Below are 15,298 nucleotides of genomic sequence, written 5' to 3'. Positions count from 1 at the left end.
GTCTTATTGTGGTTTGATGGCTTCCTAGGTTAAGTAGGAGATAAGTGGGCTGGGTTTAAACATTGATTAGTTATTAGCTATTACTAACTGATACATAAAGCTTGTTAAATCAACTAGATGACCACAGTTTCTTAAGTGATCCTTTCAGGGTAGCCCAAAATGAAGTTTTTGTAACAAAATGTCTTCTATGTTATCTCAAAAATGATTAATTTAAAAACTCTGGTGGGGTAAAAGTTGATAAATCAAGCAGGAAGAGTTAATTGGGCCCTAAATATTAAGTTGACTTTCACTTTTTTGGCCTCCATTGTAGATAGAAATGTCAGCTCACATTTAACTGGAATCCTTTTAACACTTGGTGCATGTACTAATTTGTAATTTAATATCTTCTAGCCACTAGAGCTTATATGTGAAAAGTCTATAGGTACTTGTAATAGACCTTTGGGCGCTGGGGAGGCCTTGAGACGAGTAATGGAGTGTTTGGCATCTGGAATACTACTTCCTGGTAAGGGTTTCAAACTCTGGAGGCAGAAGAATCAGAAAAATTTCATTTTAGTTTATTTTTCTAAATATGTGCTATATTTGTCCTCTGCACAGGAAAATGATGCGTAGGTGTTATTTTGCTTGGAATGTTAGCAACTAGAATGTTTGAATGTTGGGAACATGATATAAAACTCTCTTTCAATAACTGTAATTTTTGTTTTATATGTACTAACATAAAAGGTACTAATAAGATATTGTGTCTGCTATGAATTTGCTTTACCTAGAGTGCTGAATTTCAAATGTAGATGTTTGGTTAAAATGTATGAAGTTCGTTCTGTTTGCAGTCAGGTTTTTAATTTGGAAAAATTAAATTTGGTCTTATTTTATGTATGTAATCCCTTTAAAGATCTGGGATGGTTCATCATGCTGTTTCTAAATTCTCAGAGTAAGACCCAATTTTGTCGTTAGATGCAAGTGACTTCCAGTAAAATAAGGACATTTGAGTGTTAACATATTGAAAATGAGAGTGTCCTTTTTATTCCATTTAATTGAGCAGATTTTTAACCTAGTTCCTCAGCTATTTTTTTTCTTTCCATTCTTTTCTCTCTTTTGTGTTAGTTCATGGAATTCTAAACTCAGTTCTAAATGGTTCTTGTGTCTTTCTTTTGCCCTTGCCAAAGGTGGTCCTGGTCTTCATGATCCTTGTGAGCGAGACCCAACAGATGCTTTGAGCTATATGACCATCCAGCAAAAGGAAGATATTACCCACAGTGCACAGGTAGAAGATGGGGCATGTCACAGTGATCTATTAGAGAGATATCATAACTTTATTTTCTGAAGTGTTCTATTTAAACACTTATTTCTTGTCTGTTACTAGGGTCTTTTGCCATCATAAGGATAGCATTTAATGAATGTCTTTAAATGTCATAAGGGCTTTATGAGTGGCCATTAAAATGTGAATAAACATAATCTTTTGTTCTTTAGCATGCACTCAGACTATCAGCCTTTGGCCAGATTTATAAAGTGCTGGAGATGGACCCCCTTCCATCTAGTAAACCTTTTCAGAAATATTCCTGGTCAGTTACTGATAAAGAAGGTGAGTGTTTTACTGGGGTTGGACGTGGGCAGTGGTGATGTTCATGGGATGCATCGCTTGTTAGATCTAAGGGAGTGTTATTGTTAATGCAAGTCATGTATTGCTTTTCTTCCTGACTTTCTTTTCTTTTGTCCCATCAGTGACTTAGCTTGCTATCATTTATTCTTACTAGTGACAAACTCACTTAGCTATGTCGACCAAATTCCAAGCCACTTTACTGCATAGATTTAGGGACCACACTTTGAGAACCCCTGGTCGAAGAAGAAAAGCCGTAAGCTAGGAGGCAGTTGTTACCACTGTCACTGACCAGTTCGATCTTTGTCATGCTTGGAAGTGTTGTGTAACTAAGAAAGAGAAAGATATAGAGGAGGAGAAAAAAGTATACTGAAAAATTCAGTACACTATTCCGTTTGACCTAATGTGTCTGAACTCAGAGTTTTGAACCTAATATGGCCTGGGTTCCAGCTAAAACCTCCACTAATTTACTAGCTTTCAGCCTTGAGCAATGGGTTCATCTCTCTCTCTCTGTAGTGTTATTACCTCCACTTTATTGTCTGATGTCAGATTAAAATGCCCAACTCAGTGCCTGGATTATATAGCAGATACTCAAATGTGAATCACTTGTCACCTCATGGTGCCCCAATAGATGTTCCCTCCCCATCCCCCATCTCCTATTATACTAGAAAGTAGGATGTTGGCCACTAGTTGTTCTTCACTTGGGACCCAGCCCATCTCCCACAATGGATATTACTCTAATAATTTTTATAGGACAAAAGTAGTGTAATGGCCCAGTCTGTTTATTTAGACAGCAGAATTCCAGGGGTTAAACGACTTTTCAGGGAGTCCACAAAACCAAAACTGTTTCATAATAGCACCAAGGCTTTTTTTCTTTTTTTCTTTTTTTCTTTTTTTTGGTCTTTTCCATTCTTTGTCCCATAGTGTGCAGTTTTGCAGAGACTGCATGTGACATGTGATGGCATCATCTCTCTGATGTTTAATGGGATGTTTTTTGTATACTCTTGTATTAAAGTTGTTTTAATTTCTAATATGCTAAATATTGATAGGTATAACCCACAAAACAAAGCTCTTAGAGTCCCCAGTAATTTTTTTTTAGATAAGGGGATCCTGAGACTAAAACTTTGAGAATCACTGCCTTATGCTGTAAACCCCTCAGAGGTAAGGAGTTCTCCAGGTCCTACTGTATAACTTAAAAACCAGTGCTCGAGGGTCACCTGGGTGGCTCAGTCAGTTAAGCATCTGACTCTTGATTGATTTCAGCTCAGGTCGTGATCTCATGGTTTAGGAGATCAAGCCCTGTGAGCTAACGGTGTGGAGCCTGCTTGGGACTCTCTCTCTTGCCTCTCTGTCTCTGCCCCCTTCCCCCTTCATGTGTGCGCTCTCTCTCTCTCTCTCTCTCTCTCTCTCTCTCTCAAAATAAATAAACATTAAGAAAAAACAAAACAAAACAACCAGTGCTCAGTATTTGTGCAATGAAAGACACCTTCCAGTGGGTGCTCACACAGCAGCAAAGAGTTTTTGAAAAGGATTCACATAGCCATGTGACATTAAGCACTGTCTGTGGATTGAATAGAATTTTCAAATATCTTTAGAGATTTTTGTGATTAGTATGGAAAATTTTGTTTGAATTACTGAATTCATAGCAGCTCTTTTGGTTTTGTATTTTTGTCTTTCACTAGGTAGTAAAAGTGTATCTACTGTTATGTGACTTTGTTGGGTTTTTTTCTTTTTTAACTTTAAAGGTCTTTCTCATTAGTTTGGCAACTATTGGTCTGTCAATTTATAGCTTAAAATAGAACCAGACTGTCAAGTGTTTCCACTCAAGCACTATCAGTTACTAGCTGCATGAGCCTGGCAAGTCACTTACCTGTCTGTGCCTTAGCTATAGCAGGAAGGGACCGTGGCCATTGCCTCCAGACCCTTATGGTCTTCTTCCTCATATCTTCATGTTTTTAGCACCTAGCTTCCTGGCATTGGTATTCACACTTTATTCTTGTAATTCTTGGTGATTTCACGATGCACTCAGACGATTTTTTCCAAAATTCCGACTTCTTAATTCCTTGATTTCCTCTCCCACAAATGTTTTGTCTTCTACCCTACCTGAGTTATCCATTCTGTGGACATACCCTAGACCTGTCTTCAATAACTGTACCCTCTCCATAATCTTATTTTCAAGAATCCTACTCTCTGACTGCCTCTTATCATCGCTCTGGTACCCTTGCTCCAGTTATTGAGCCTCAGCATTGATTCTGTTGCCTTCTCAGAGTCCTTCACCTTCCTGATGTTCTCTTCTGTCCCTTCTCTGCTTAGATTCAGTGGCCCATCATTATGATCACTCCCTAGCACATGCCTTCACTTCCTTGATCCTTTCTTCTTGGCACAGTTCTAACTGGGGAAATCCAACTCTGCCGGAACCAGGCTGTTGAACATCATTGGGGGAAAAATACAGTCACCTTGACTTTTTTCCTTTTAGGTCTATTGCAAATAGACCATTTGTGTATCTGGCAATCCTCCTGTAAGTTCTAGAGTTCTCCAGTTGTCCTAGATGACAGTTTTACACCTTTTCTCATTTCATACTTCCTCTTCCAACACCTCGCTCTCATCTGATGACTTTGTTTGTTCAAAGGACTCATGTACTTTGGATAAACTCCCTTGACTGTGGACAGACTGTCCAGACTCTTAAGACCAATCTTTCTGCTTGTCTACTTTATCCGATCCCCTTTGCCTACAAGTGGACGTTATTCCAATAATTCTCTCTTTTCTTACTAGCATCAACTCTTCCCGTTCTACTGGATCATTTTTATCAGTGTAAAAATTTGCTGTAATATCTCCCATTTGAAAGATGAAACCAAACTCCCTGATTCTGCAGCCCCCTCCAACAGAGTCTTGTTTTCTGTTCCCCTTTATAGGTACTTTTTAAAGGGTGGCCTATTCTTTTCCCCTTTTCTTCACTTTTAAAAGTTTTTTTTTTTTTTTTTTTAATGTTTTTTTATTTTTGAGAGAGAGACAGAGTGTGAGCGGGAGGGGCAGAGAGAGAGGGAGACACGGAATCAGAGGCAGGCTCCAGGCTCCGAGCTGTCAGCACAGAGCCCGATGTGGGGCTCGAACTCATGGACCGTGAGATCATGACCTGGGCTGAAGTCAGGTGCCCAACTGACTGAGCCACCCAAGCGCCCCATCTCCTTTTCTTCACTTTTAAAAAACTTATTCTAATCAGGCTCTTTTCCTTCACCGCTCTACCAAAGTCTCTGTTGTTACCTTCATGTTAACTATACTCAGCAGTTAGTTTTCAGTCCTCATCTTAGCTGAATTTTTAGCCACAGTTGACACAGATGAGCACTGTTTTTTCTCCCAAATTAATTTTGCTAGGATATTTCATGTATACATAAAGGTATAAAACATATGCCACTTAAAAAATGATTAAAAAAATTATATACAGTCACCACCCTGGTCGAGAAACAATATTGTTAGCTTCTCAGAAAACACCTATTTATCTCTCCACATCACCTCCTTGCCCCATGGACTAACCATTCCTGACTTTTCGATAGTCATTTCCTTGATTTTCTGTATAGCTTTCCCACCTGTATATGCTTTCATAAACAATTTGACATTGCCTATAACTTCATAGAAAGGGAAACAAACTGAATTCTGTGATTGACTTCTTTCTGTCCAGCATTGTTTGGGATAAGTTCATGTTGCTGCATATAGCTATGTTTGCTGATTCTAATAGCTACATAGTTTCCATTATGAATGTACTACAATTTACCCATCTACTTTTGCAGGACATTTGAGGTCTTTTCATTTGTTGGCATCCACCTGCAATGTTGCTGTGAGCATTTTTGTACATGCCTCCTGGGGTGTATATCCAGGAGTTACTGTAGGCTAGGATATGATCTAGTAAATGGTTATATATATCCGTTTACACTTTGACCAGCAGTGTATGAAAAGTTCCTGGTGCCCTATATCCTCAACAGCATTTGTCATTGTCACATACTTTTTCTGACATGAAATACTACTTCTCATTTGATTTGTAGATCATTACTTCCTCTTGGTTCTTCTAGCCACACCGCCCTCTCCTCAGTTATGTTTGTTTTTCCCCACCTTCCTGGTTTCTGAATATTTAAGTGTCCCAGCGTACAGTCCTCAGACTATTTCGTCTCTTCATTTATACCCCCTCTTTAGGCAACCTCATCTAGTCCCTTGTCATGAAATATATATATCTCTACTACCAGCCCTGACCACAGACCCAGATATCCGAAGTCCTCTTTGGTGTCTCCATGGGGAAGTCTAAGAGACACCTCAAACTTAAGATGTCTAAAACTCAAAATTCCTGTCCTTAACCCTGCTTCTAATCTCCTCTTGACATAGTTATCCCCATCCCAGTCGTTGGGAACTCTGTCCCTCTATGTACTCAAATCAGACACCTTCACCCTTGAGTCCTCTTTTTCTTTGACTCTGATCCAGACCATCAGCAAATCCTGTCTGTTTTACTCTCAAAGTATGTCCAGAATTGAGCTATTTCTTTAACTCCTTCACTGCTGTGTTCCTGACCTAACCTGTCATCATCTCTCACCCTGATTATTGCAGTTGTCTCTCCTATCTGGTCTTCCTATTTCTGCCCTTGTCCCCAGTGTCTGTTTTCGACAAAGCTGCGGTTCGTTCGTTCGTTCGTTCTTTCTTTCTTTCTTTCTTTCTTTCTTTCTTTCTTTCTTTCTTTTTTTCATTTCTTTTTCTTAACTTTTTATCTGGAAATAATTACAGATTTCACAGAAAGTTGCAGAGATAGCACAGAGAGGTTGCATGTACCCTTCACCCAATTTCTCGCAGGTTACATCTTATGTGACTAAGTACACTATTAAAACCAAAAAACTGATATTGATACAACTTGTATTTGTTTTATGGCATTTTCATCACATGTGTTGATTTGTGTAACCAGCATCACAATCAAGTTGCAGAACTATTTCACCACCACCAAGATCTCTCTCGTGTTGCTCCTTTGTAGCCACACCTACCCACTCCTCTCCTCTCAGCCATTCCCAAGCCCTGCAAACCATGTATTTTTCTCCATCTCTATGATTTTGTCATTTCAAGGATTTTATTTATTCACTTATTTATTAAAAAAAAATTTTTTTTAACATTTATTTGGTTTTGAGAGACAGAGACAGAGTGCAAGTGAGGGAGGAGCAGAGAGAGAGAGGGGGACACAGAATCTGAAGCAGGCTCCAGGCTCTGAGCTGTCTGCACAGAGCCTGACATGGGGCTCGAATTCAGGAACCGCGAGATCATGACCTGAGCTGAAGTTGGACGCTTAACCGACTGAGCCACCCAGGCACCCCTCAAGAATTTTAAATAAATGAGTTATACTATATATGATCTTTTGAGAGTCTCACCACCCTGTCCTCCCCCAGCATAATTCCATTGTGGTCCATCCAAGTTGTGGTGTGTGTCAGTAGTTAATTCCTTTTTACTGTGGAGTAGTATTCTGCGGTATGGGTGAGCCAGAGTTTGTTGAGCTATGCACCTGTTGTAGGATACCTTGTTTGCTTTGGGCAAACAAGTAAAGCTGCTGCAAACAATCTTGTGTAGGTTTTTGTGAGAAGTTCACAAAAATATAAATTTTTATTTGTTAGGTTGGCCAGCAACTTTCCTTTGTTGTAATGTTTTGTCAAGTTTTGGCTCTAACGTTATGCTGGCCTTATAAAGTAAGTTGGGAAGTATCCCCTCTTTTTCTGTTCCTTGGGAGAGTTTGTATAAGATTGATGTTTCTTAAATGTTCGTAAGAATTTATTAGCAAAGCCTTTTGGTCATGTGGTTGTCTTTGTGGGAAGGTTTTCAGTTATGGGTCTAATTTTCTTAATAGGCAAGGGACTATCATCTTCATGTCAGAATTTTGGTAAATTGTGTTTTTCTAGGAACTTGTCCATTTTATCCAAATTTAGAAATAGTTTGTAAGATCTTATTTTTTAATTGTCTGCAATATCTGTAGTGATGTCCGCTTGTATGCATTTTATGCTTCCTTTTTTTTCCCGATCACTGTCATTAGAGGTTTATCAGTTTTATGAGTCTTTTCCAAAAAATCAGCTTTGGCTTTGTTGATCATCATCTGGTATATGCTTATATTCCAGTTCATTGATCTGTATTCTTATCCTTTGTTTTTCCTCACCACCTTCTTTGGGTTTAATTTGCTGCTGTTTTTTGGTTTGTTTGTTTGTTTAACTTTTTTAGATCGCTGAATACATTATTGCTCTCTTTTGGCCTCTTATTTTATCATGCATGCTATTAAGGCTGTAAATTTTTTGTTTTAAACCCAGATTTATGTGCATTCCACTCTTTTGACATGAGTATTTTCATTCTCACTCAAACTATTTTTTATTTTTCCTTATTATCAGCTCTTTGACACAGGAACCATTTAGATAGCATTGCTTCATTTCTAGAAAAATGAGGATTTTCGAGTTACCTCTTTATTGCCTCTTGAGTGATCTGAGAATATGCTTTGTATGGTTTCTGTCCTTGGATATTTCTGGAATCTTATTTTATGGCCCTGTACATGGTTTTTTGTAAGTGATTCATACTCTGAAAAAGTATGTACATTCTGCAGTTGGTGGTCAGAATGTTCTTTACATGTCAGGTCACATTTGTTTATTGTGTTGTTCACATCTTTTATACCTGTACTGTAGTTTTTTGTTTTCTTCCTCTCTCTGGTGGATGGTCTATTTCTGCCTATAGGTCTGCCAGCTTTTAATTTATACTGTATTTTTCATTTCTAGAATTTTGGCTCTTTTATATGCAGATTTTCTGCCAGAAATTCTTCTTGTCGTCTTTTTTTTTTTTTTTTTAAAGCATTCTGATCATTCTTTTTAATACAGTGTGTTTTTGAAAGCTCAATCATCTGCGTCCCTTTTGGGTCTGTTCACGTTGTCTGCTCCTTCTCTTGATTTTTAATCACAACATCTTGTCTTCTCATGTACCTAGTTATTATGAGTGCTGGAGACTGTAAAATGAGCAGTTGTAGAGAATTTAAAACCTAGAGTAATGGTATCTTGGAGGATTTACATTTGTTTCTGAGAGCTGGCTAGTGGAACTGGCAGTCCTGGATCATTTTAATGCAATCAAGGATTGAGATGATTTGAAGCTGGACTTTTTAGTCCATGTGAGATCCAGACTCTTTCTACTTTATTTACTTCCAGTGTATGACATAGTAGAGGCTCAGACCCCAGTGTGGGGGGTTCAATAGGTCTTTGCTGGGTGAGCTTCAGTTTTAGATGCCTGAGATCTGAGGGCCTGTTAAAAGTTACTCTGTCCAGTTCTTAGTGGCTTCTTATAGATTTGGTAGATGCCCCTAGGGGAAATGTGGCCTTAGGTGCAGGGTTTCCATTATCTCCCAGATCTTGACTCCACAGTTTGTTAGTGCCCAGGAGTAGATCTTTTTTTCTACACTTTTGTCCAGCTTTTCTAATTGCTCTTGTCAGAAAAGCTTTTTGAATTTACTTTCTCATACTGGGTAGTGGAACATCTTTGTTGTATAAGTTCCTTTGGTGAATTAGTGGCAGCTAGGGTTGTCAACTGTGGCCCTTCCTCATCTTCTACAATCATCCCCTTCTCATCTAGGCTACTCTACCCACTTAGGCCTTTATGCTGTTTCTTAGCATGTCCCTATCTTAAGACCTTTATTCTTGCTGTTTTCTTTCCCTGGGACTCTTCCCCATATTGCTGAATAGCTCACTCGTATTTTCTTCAGGTCTTCATCAGAGGGTCACCTTTTTGACCCCATCAGTGATACCTTTTTGACCTTGCTAATGAGCACCACATATGAAATAGCAACACCTCCACCCCCTCAGGCCTCTTATTTTTCTTCATTTTGCTGATGACCATAAGACGTGATTAGTTTCCATCATTATGCGTAAGCTCTTTGAGACAGTGTTTTGTTTCCATTACCTGTCCAGCACCTAAAGTTGTCCTGCACATAGAAAATGCTTAATATAATATTTGTTGCTGAGTGAATATAAGAATGAAATTATAATGAAGATAAAAGTACAGACTTCATAGTGTTTGTGAGGATTAAATAAGTTAATACAATTAAGTGAAGCCATTTGCAGCTAAAGTAAGTACAATACCAGGCATATGGTAAGCACTCACATAGTATTTCTCAAAATTGTTGCCTCGCAAATGATCACTTCTCATTTCTAGATACGGCAGAGATTGAAAATGACTTGCTTGTTTTAAAGCACCCCCTTTTTTTTTTTGCTTACATTCATATTATGATTAACCCCAGATTTTATAGCCTTGGGGCTGGGATGGTAGAATGAAGCTTAATCCATGGGACTCTATTCATGTAGCTGGAGGATTTAGAGAATAGATCTGTGCATTTAAACCAGCTTATGATTTCCAGGCAATCAGGATGCAGCTTTTAATGTAACTTAATGAGTGGGAGAGTGATTGAATAGACATCGTTCATTTTTAACTTTGATCTCGTAAGGACTCCATTCTGGGAGGCTGGCACACTCTCAGTTTTAGGTAATGCAAGTGAAATACAATACTAAGCAGATATAAGCAAATATTATTTTCTGTTGAAGAGAACATCAAGATTTATTGACCTGAGTGGTAAGTATTGACTCAAGCAAATGCTGAAGTCAATGTTTACCGCAAGGGACAGTAAATCTTGATGATCAGAGAATATGTAGTTAATCTCAGAGTTTCATTAGAAGTATCTGAAAATCTTGTGGAATGAATCTCTTGAGTATAACTTTGCTTTTGGAAAAACCCAACAACCATCTTTTAAGTTGAAGACACAGAGTTCTTTAAAGTACTTGGACATATTGATGAGATTTTTTCCTGATTGTTTTTAACTTGGACAGCCAAGTTCCTGCCTTATGTCTGACAGTGTTATGAGCTAGCTTCTTTATCCAAGAAACTGATTGATATCAAGTTCAGTTAGATTTTGTTTATATTGTTTATATTATTTTGCATGATATTGTATATAAGTCTTAATGCACATAGTTTATAAGATAAAAGACAAGGAACAAATATCTTTAACATTTATAGTTTAGCGGAAATACAAGATCTCTATGTATGAAATAGGCAATGACACAAGGCTACGTATGACACTTTATGTTTCTGATATCATAGAAATTATTTTAGAAAGTTGAGAGGAAAGTTGTTGAAAACTTAATGGAAAAGATGAACTGTAAAGAAATTCTTTTTTTTTTAAGTTTTAATTTTAATTCTAATTAGTTGATAAACCATTTTAGGTATACAGTATAGTGAATAACAGTTCTGCACATCACCTGGTGCTTGTCACAACAAGGGCACTCCTTAATACCCATTATATATTTAACTCAACCCCTCGCCCCATTCCCCCTCCTTTCTGGTAACCATCAGTTTGTTCTCTTTAAGAGTCTGTTTCTTGATCTCTCTCTCTCTCTCTCTCTCTCTCTCTCTCTCTCTCTCTCTCTCCCCCTCTCTCCCTCTCTCCCTCTCTCCCTCTCTCCCTCTCTCCCCGCTTTGCTTATTTGTTTTGTTCACTAAATTCCACATTTGAGGGACACCTGCATGCCTCAGTCAGTTAAGCATCCGACTGTTGATTTTGACTCAGGTCATGGTCTCATGGTTCATGAGGTCGAGCCCCGTGTTGGGCTCTGTGCTGACAGCATGGAGCCTGCTTGGAATTCTCTCTCTTCCTCTCTCTCTGCCCCTCCTCTGTTTGTGCTCTCTTACTCTCTCAAAATAAATAAACTTAAAAGAAAAAAAATCCACATATGAATGAAATCATTTGGCATTTATCTTTCTCTGATTGACTTACTTTGCATAATAGTCTCTAGCTCCATCCATGTCATTGTAAATGGCAAGATTTCATTCTTTTTTATGGTTGAATATATATATAATATATATTTATATACACACAATGGAATATTACATATAATATAATACACCACATCTTCTTTATCCATTCATCTACTGATGGACTCTGGGCTACTTCCATATTTTGGCTGTTGTAAATAATACTGCTATAAACATCAGGGTGTGTATATCCCTTTGAATTAGTGTTTCTGTATTCTTTGGGTAAATACCTAGTAGTGCAATTGCTGGATCATAGGGTAGGTCTATATTTTTAACTTTTGGAGGAACCTCCATATTTTTCCACAGTGGTTACATTAGTTTGCCTTCTCACCAACAGTGCAAATGTTTCCTTTTTCTCCACATCCTCATCAACACTTGTTTCGTGTGTGTGTGTGTGTGTATTTAATTAATTTAGAGAGAGCGAGCCAGGGAGAGGGACAGAGGGAGAGAGAGAATCTCAAGCAGGCTACATACTCAGTGCAGAGCCCAGTGCAAGGCTTGATCTTATAACCCTGGGATCATGACCTGAGCTGAACTCAAGACTTGTACACTCAACTGACTGAGCCACCTGTCTTGTGTTTTTTATTTTAGCCCTTCTGATAGGTGTGAGGTGATATCTCATTGTGGTTTTGATTTGCATTTCCCTGATGATGAGTGATGTTGAGCATCTTTTATGTGTCTGTTGGCCATCTGTATGTCTTCTTTGGAGAAATGTCTTCTGCCTATTTTATTCTTTTTTTTCTTTTCCTTCCCCCCTCTCCTCCTTTTAAAAATAATCTCTACACCAATGTGAGGCTCAAACTCACAACCCCAATATTGAGTTACATACTCTACCCACTGAACCAACCAGGTGCCCCTGTCCATTTTTAAATTGGATTATTTGTTTTTTGGGTGTTGAGTTATATCAGTTCTTTATATATTTGGGATACTAACCCTTTATTGGATATGTCATTTACAAATATCTTCTCCCATTCCTTAGGCTGCCTTTTAACTTTGTTGATTGTTTTCTTTGCAGTGCAGAAGCTTTTTATTTTGATGTAGTTCCATTAGTTTATTTTGCTTTTGTTTCCCTTGCCTCAGGAGACATATCTAGAAAAAACTTGCTATGGCCAATGTCAAGGAAGTTACTGCCTATGTTCTCTTCTAGGATTTTTATGGTTTGAGGTCTCATATAGGTCTCTAATCCATTTTGAATGTTTTTGTGTGTATGGTGTAAGAAAGTGCTCCAGTTTCTTTCTTTTGCATGTTACTGTCCATTTGTTGAAGAGACTGTCCTTTTTCCACTGCATATTCTTTCCTGCTTTGTTCAAGATAAATTGACTATATAGTTGTGTGTTTATTTCTGGGTTTTCTATTCTGTTCCATCGATCTGTGTGTCTGTTTTTGTGCCAGTACCATATTGTTTTGATAATAAAATCTTGAGTAGGATTTGAATAGGCGGAAGTCTGTTTTAGTGTGAAAAATGATTAGATTTTCCAAAGCATAAGATTTTAATATGTGGGCTTAAAAATTTTCTATAAGTAATACATGTTAAATTACAGATATATTTGAAAAGACACAAATAAAAATAAACCCTACCATCAAAGATGACTACCTTTAACATTTTGATATATATCTTTGTAGACTTTTTTCTCTTTCTGCATATACAGGTGTGAAAAATGCAAAAATATTGTATGAATGAATGCCAATTCATATGAGTAAATGAGAAAATAAATATATAAAAGGATAGTATTAAATTGTTTCCTAAAGATTCATTAGCAATTTTTTGCTATTATAAGCTTATATCTATGGCAATTTAATTGATCAGTGAAAGTACTGTGGTCCTTGTGATTCCTAAGGTTTTCCTTCCTGACCTCATTGTTTTGACTGATAATGAATTTGTTATAATTTTTTTAGGTGCTGGGTCTTCAGCTCTGAAGAGGCCATTTGAAGATGGATTAGGGGATGATAAAGATCCCAATAAGAAGATGAAACGAAACTTAAGGAAAAGTGTGTATTCTTACAGATGTGAACTAGAAAAGATTTGTAGTCTCAGACAAAAAAAATTTCAAAGTGAAGAATTTGATTGATTTGAATTTGAATTTTAAGAGCATATCTTAACAAAAATTGATGATTGAAGAACTTTCTTTTGTTTTCAAGTTTCATTGCTTAAGATATATTAGTATTGACAAACTAAAATTGATGTATAGTATTGACAAACTAAAATTGATGTAGTAATTCATATCACTTGTATAATGATATTAGCATAATTTAAGTGACTTTAGAATTATGAAGTGAAATTAATTTGTATATGTGTCTTCAAATTCTTGCTTTTTAAAACCTGGTGAATTTATAGTGATCACTGGGAACCTACAAATGCATAGGTTAAAGCAAAATGGTTTAATTTTTTATCTCTTTTTTTTTTTTTTTAACAGTTCTGGATAGTAAAGCAATAGACCTTATGAATGCACTAATGAGGCTAAATCAGATCAGGCCTGGGCTTCAATATAAGCTCTTATCTCAGTCTGGCCCTGTCCATGCCCCAGTCTTCACAATGTCTGTAGATGTGGATGGTACAACGTATGAAGCCTCAGGGCCATCCAAGAAAACAGCAAAACTTCATGTAGCAGTGAAGGTACAGTATTGCTTTTATTTAGCAGGGCTTTTTTATTATATGTCATAAATAAGGTGCTTATTTTCCTAAAATAACAGTATTTTTAAAGATTTTAATGACAATGACATAGAGACTTCTGTTACCTCTGGATTACAAAACATTTCTTTTTTGGTTATAAAATTAATATGTGTTGATTATATGGAGTTTGGAAAATGCAGAAAAAAGTAAAGACATAAAAAATGGGCAGATCACTAATATTTATATATAGTATGTTGGTTTTATTTACTTCCAATCTTTTTGTTTGCTTTTTTTTTTTTTTAATTTTTTTTGATAGAGAAATACACAGAGTGCAAGCAGGGGAGGGTCAGAGAGAGAGGGAGATACAGAATCTGAAACAGGCTCTAGGCTCTGAGCTGTCAGCACAGAGCCCGATGCGGGGCTCGAACCCACGAACCGTGAGATCATGACCTGAGCTGAAGTCGGGATGCTTGACTGACCAAGCCACCCAGGCACCCTTGTTTTTTTTGTCTTAACTTGAGCTTACGGTGTGTATGTAATTTTATCCACTGATTTTTTTTTCATTTACTGTATTGTCAGTGTTTTCTCATGTTATTAAAATCCTCACAAATAATTTTTAATGGCTTTATGATATAACATTTGGATGCACTATTATTTGTTTAAACATCTTCCTAGTATTGAATATTTTCTTGTTTGCAGATTTTCCCTGTCATAAATAAATTTAATTATTGTATTTGTGCATATGGTACCTTTTCTGTATTCCAGAGTATTTCCATAGGGAATAGGTTCAGGATTGAACCAAGCAATCATGCATGTAGGTTTGTAGAAAGTTCCTAAATACTGGAATTTTTCCATGAGTGCGTTTGCTGTCTCGTAGATTAATGTGAAAATGTCAAAGACCATGTAGACCAAAGATTGGTTTTCACTTAAGAAAAGTTCTATTATGTAACAGTATGGCATAAGATAGAATTGGTCTGTTTTCATGATCATTCCACTTTGCAAGTATTGTTAATGTAGATGTGAACATTATTCCAGATACCAAGGATGTATCAGTGAATAAAACAAAGCCCTTGGCCTCCTGGAGCCTGCATTCTAGTGTGGAAAGAATTGGAGACAGACAACAAATATACCAATGAGTAAATTATATGTCAGGTAGTAATAAGCACAATGCAGAAAAATAATAAGCTGTAAAAATATAAAACAATAGATTATTTATGTTATGTCTTGTTTACAAAAGGGTACTTTAAGTATGATAA

General features: G+C 37.0%; 1 protein-coding gene across 8 annotated transcripts in view; it reads left to right on the top strand.

The window, feature by feature from the left end:
* Positions 1 to 15,298, top strand: part of STRBP (spermatid perinuclear RNA binding protein) — a 151,198-nt gene that overhangs the window by 101,288 nt on the left and 34,612 nt on the right. For all 8 annotated transcript variants that reach the window (XR_009602775.3, XM_060608747.3, XM_060608742.3 and 5 more), the window contains 5 exons: positions 391 to 502; positions 1,161 to 1,258; positions 1,465 to 1,576; positions 13,328 to 13,420; positions 13,846 to 14,045. Coding sequence is in view for 7 of the 8 variants with exons in the window: in XM_060608747.3 (XP_060464730.1) it covers positions 391 to 502; positions 1,161 to 1,258; positions 1,465 to 1,576; positions 13,328 to 13,420; positions 13,846 to 14,045 (615 nt within the window). In the remaining variant the exon portion in view is untranslated. The remainder of the gene's footprint in view (positions 1 to 390; positions 503 to 1,160; positions 1,259 to 1,464; positions 1,577 to 13,327; positions 13,421 to 13,845; positions 14,046 to 15,298) is intronic.

Source organism: Panthera onca, chromosome D4 (genome assembly GCF_046562875.1).
Source record: "Panthera onca isolate mPanOnc1 chromosome D4, mPanOnc1 haplotype 2, whole genome shotgun sequence".
Classification (NCBI taxonomy): Eukaryota; Metazoa; Chordata; class Mammalia; order Carnivora; family Felidae; genus Panthera; species Panthera onca.
This window is presented reverse-complemented; position numbering and strand designations above follow the sequence as displayed.